Genomic DNA, 3,904 nt, shown 5'->3' on the forward strand with positions numbered 1-3,904 from the left:
ATTTTCCCAATCATTATAAGCCACACCCTTAACATTGACATAGAACACTTCAAGCTCGTGCAACAAAAAAAAGAGGTTACTAGATTAGACGAGAGCAAGGGCATTAAAGGAGGAAGTGGAGAAGCTCTGAAATAACAACTTTATTAGGGAAGCCTTTGATCCTGTATGGGTTTCCAATCCCGTATTGGTACCAAAGCCTAAAAACAAGTGGAGGGTATGTATAGATTTTACAGATTTGAATAAAGCATGCCCCAAAGATTGCTTCCCTTTTCCAAGAATTGACCAACTGGTCGACGCTACAGCCGACCATGAAATTTTAACCTTCATGGATGCCTACTCAGGGTACAACCAAATAAGCTTGCATCCACCCGACCAGGACCATACAATTTTCCACACAAATGTGGGGTTGTCCTGCTACAGAGTAATGTCGTTCGGCCTAAAAAATGTTGGAGCAACATATCAGCAGCTGGTAAACTGTATGTTCAAGAACCAAATAGGGAGAAACATGGAAGTTTATGCGGACGATATGTTGGTAAAATTCCAACAGGCTGAAGGGCACATTGAGGACTTGAAGGAGTGTTTCGGTATCCTAAGGGAGTATAGAATGAAATTAAACCCCCTAAAATTCTCCTTTGGTGTGGGGTCGGGAAATTTTTTGGGGTTCATAGTGAACACCAAAGGAATAGAGGCAAACCCTAAAAAGATAAAAGCACTGCTGGACATGCCCTCACTAGCCAGGATCAAGGACGTGAAGAGCCTAATAGGACGCATAGCAGCACTCAGTAGATTTATGTCTAAATAAACTGATAAGTGTATTTTGTTTTTTAATATCCTCAGAGGCACAAAGAAATTTGAATGGACTGAAGAGTGCGAGCAAGCTTTCCAAGCTTTAAAGCAGCAGCTGGCATAACCTCCAATCCTTTCAAAACCTTTGGAGGGTGAAGAACTATGCATATACCAGGCAGTAACTCAACACTCTGTCAGTGCAGTCCTGGTCAGAGAGGAAAACAAGATCCAGCACCCAGTTTACTATGTTAGTAAAAGGCTGGTCGAAGCCGAGAGCAGGTATCCAATAATTGAAAAATTAACTTACTGCCTGCTCTTGTCTTCCAGAAAACTTCGCCCATACTTCCAAGCGCATCCCATTAGAGTTCTTACCGACCAACCACTACGCCAAGTTTTGCGAAAGTCGGACACTTCTGGTCAGTTACTCAAATGGTCTATAGAGGTCGGGTAGTATGAGATTACCTACCAGCCTCGAACAACAATTAAAGACCAGGCTCTTGTAGATTTTGTAGCTGAGTGTACTGGAATACCAGAACCAGATAGAGTCATAGCCGAGTATTCATCTGAGTCGGGGCTATCGTGCAACACGAATGCTGCGCAGAATGCTGGACACACGGAATCTAGCACTATTGATTCTGAAAAAGACCAACAAGTTTGGAAACTAAACGTAGATGGCTCGTCTATCGACCAGTTATCTGGAATCGGTCTCACTCTAATCACCCCCGAAGGGCAATGCATCCATTGTGCAATTTTTTTTTGGATTTGAGGCATCTAATAACGAAGCAGAATACGAAGCACTAATTGCGGACCTAAGATTAGCTAAAGAAGTGAAAGTTGAATCCTTGGAGATATATAGCGACTCCCAGCTAGTTGTCAACCACGTCCTCGGAGAATATGTTCCCCATTGAGTATCTAGACCAACCCAGTATCAACCTGCCAGAACCAGTCCTTCTAGTAGACAACACTCAATCCTATATGACCCCGATTGCAGCTTATCTAGAGCACAGAATCTTGCCCAACTATCGTAACGAGTCTAGAAAATTGTTAAGGAAAGTTGCTCGGTACCTCATCCTGGACGGGATCATGCACAGAAGAGGATTTTCCATGCCATTACTCAGGTGCGTCAACCAAACAGAATCAGGGCGGCTTCTTGAAGAGGTACATGAGGGTTTCTGTGGTAATCATGCTAGGGGGCAGAGTCTATCTAAGAAAATTTTAAGGCAAGGCTACTTCTGGCCAACTATGAATGAGGACTCCATATCGCACGTTCAAAAATGTGATAAGTGTCAAAGATTTGCAAAAATCCCCCGAGCAGCCCCAAATGAACTAACACAGATGCAAGGTCCATGACCCTTTGCCATTTGGGGGATCGACCTTATTGGTCGGTTGCCAAAAGGAAAGGGGGGGAGTACACTATGCGGTAGCAGTAGTGGATTACTTAACGAAATGGGCGGAGGCTGAGCCAGTGGCAACAACCACTTCCAAGAAAGTATTGGACTTTGTGGTAAAGAATATAATTTGTAGGTTTGGTCTACCCCACAAAATAGTGTCTGACAATGGCACACAGTTTGATAGCCAGTTGTTTACTGATTTCTGCGCTAGACACGACATCACAAAAAGCTTCTCAGTAGTCTTGCACCCACAAACAAATGGACAAGTAGAAGCAGTGAACAATACTCGCAAAGACACTTTTAAGAAGCGCTTAGAAGAGGCTAAGGGAAAATGGCCTGAGAAACTACCTGAAGTACTATGGTCCTATAGGACTATCGAGCGAACAACTACTGGAGACAGCCCCTTTGCACTTACATACGGGTATGAAGCGAAGCTGCCCGTAGAGGTGACTCCACAGTCTCACAGGTGCATGACATACGACCAGGATGGTAATCACTAGCTGTTAGCTGAATCCTTTGACCTAATTGAGGAAAGATGCGAAAAGTCCAACATACGCCTGGCCGCCTATCAGCAAAAAATTGCCCGGTACTTCAATTCTAGAGTTAAAGAACGAAAATTTGACGTAGGAGACCTAGTCTTATGAAGAATATTCCCAGAAACTCGAGATGCTTCAGCAGGAGTACTAGGCCCCAACTGGGAAGGTCCTTACCAGGTTACGGAGATAGTACCACCCGACACATACAAGCTAGCGCGGTATAACCAAGATCTCCAACTAGTACCTGTCCCCCGTTATTGGAATGGGGAGCACCTAAGGAAGTACTACCAATAAGTTTGCTTTTAAGTGATCATTGATTGGTTGGTACAAGCACGATTTCCCTTACCAACGACTAGCCAAAGTTAGTTTTATTAATTATGTACAGTCACGATTTGCCCATTTATTGAGATAGTTGATGTTTATGAATGTAAGCTACTTTGTAGCAAAGCATCTTGTATGGTTAATCTTTAATTAAGAAGACACGTTTTGTCCATTTTTACAATGATATCTTGCTAACTAGTGAAATACATCACAGATTGTCGACAGTGTATGACACCTTTGCAGGTGTTTGCAAACCCAAGTAGGCCCGAATAGGTTATTAAAAATAGCTTTGGTTAGTTAGCAAGTGACCAAGAGGATAACCCAAGAGTTATTAATCATGCTTGGTCACTTGGGGGGCACCATAGTCATACATGGACAAAAAGAGAAAAAAAATCACGTAATTAAAAGGACTTAGAAACGTTAACTTTTTTAATGTTAAAGTGCTTGCGCGTTGCTCGGTATGTACCAAGCAACAAAAAGAGTCATAAAAAAATTTCTGTAGATAGGGTTGAACAGTATTGTTTACAACTCATTTGAAAAAATTGATTAGCTCCAATCAAACAAAGCCACATTGCTAAAAAAAAAAAGAGTATACACTGAGCAGTAACAAAAAACAAAGTACGAGCATATACATACCCAAATAAGAATATCATATAGACATGTTTCAAAAGGCACTCGAGATTAAAAGCTGCTCGGCTCCACTGATGTTTCAACAAAAGGAAAATAAGTGCGAGAGAATAAATATTGCTTGGCTCAGTCACTTTTATTCAGATATAAACTATAAAAAGAAAAAGGAAGACAGGAAGAGTTTTCAAGAGTCAGGAATGTGTTGCTTGGGCTCAATAGCAGGAGTTTCATCTGGAAGAGTGC

The 3,904-nt window shown here is 42.0% G+C and overlaps 1 protein-coding gene across 1 annotated transcript; it reads left to right on the forward strand.

The window, feature by feature from the left end:
* Window positions 1-1,761: 1,761 nt before the first annotated feature.
* On the forward strand, window positions 1,762-2,677 carry LOC133806037 (uncharacterized). Its single transcript, XM_062244173.1, has 2 exons — window positions 1,762-1,944; window positions 2,354-2,677. The coding sequence occupies exons 1-2, from the start codon at window positions 1,762-1,764 to the stop codon at window positions 2,675-2,677; spliced, it is 507 nt and encodes a 168-aa protein (XP_062100157.1).
* Window positions 2,678-3,904: the final 1,227 nt, after the last annotated feature.

Source organism: Humulus lupulus, chromosome X (genome assembly GCF_963169125.1).
Source record: "Humulus lupulus chromosome X, drHumLupu1.1, whole genome shotgun sequence".
NCBI lineage: Eukaryota > Viridiplantae > Streptophyta > Magnoliopsida > Rosales > Cannabaceae > Humulus > Humulus lupulus.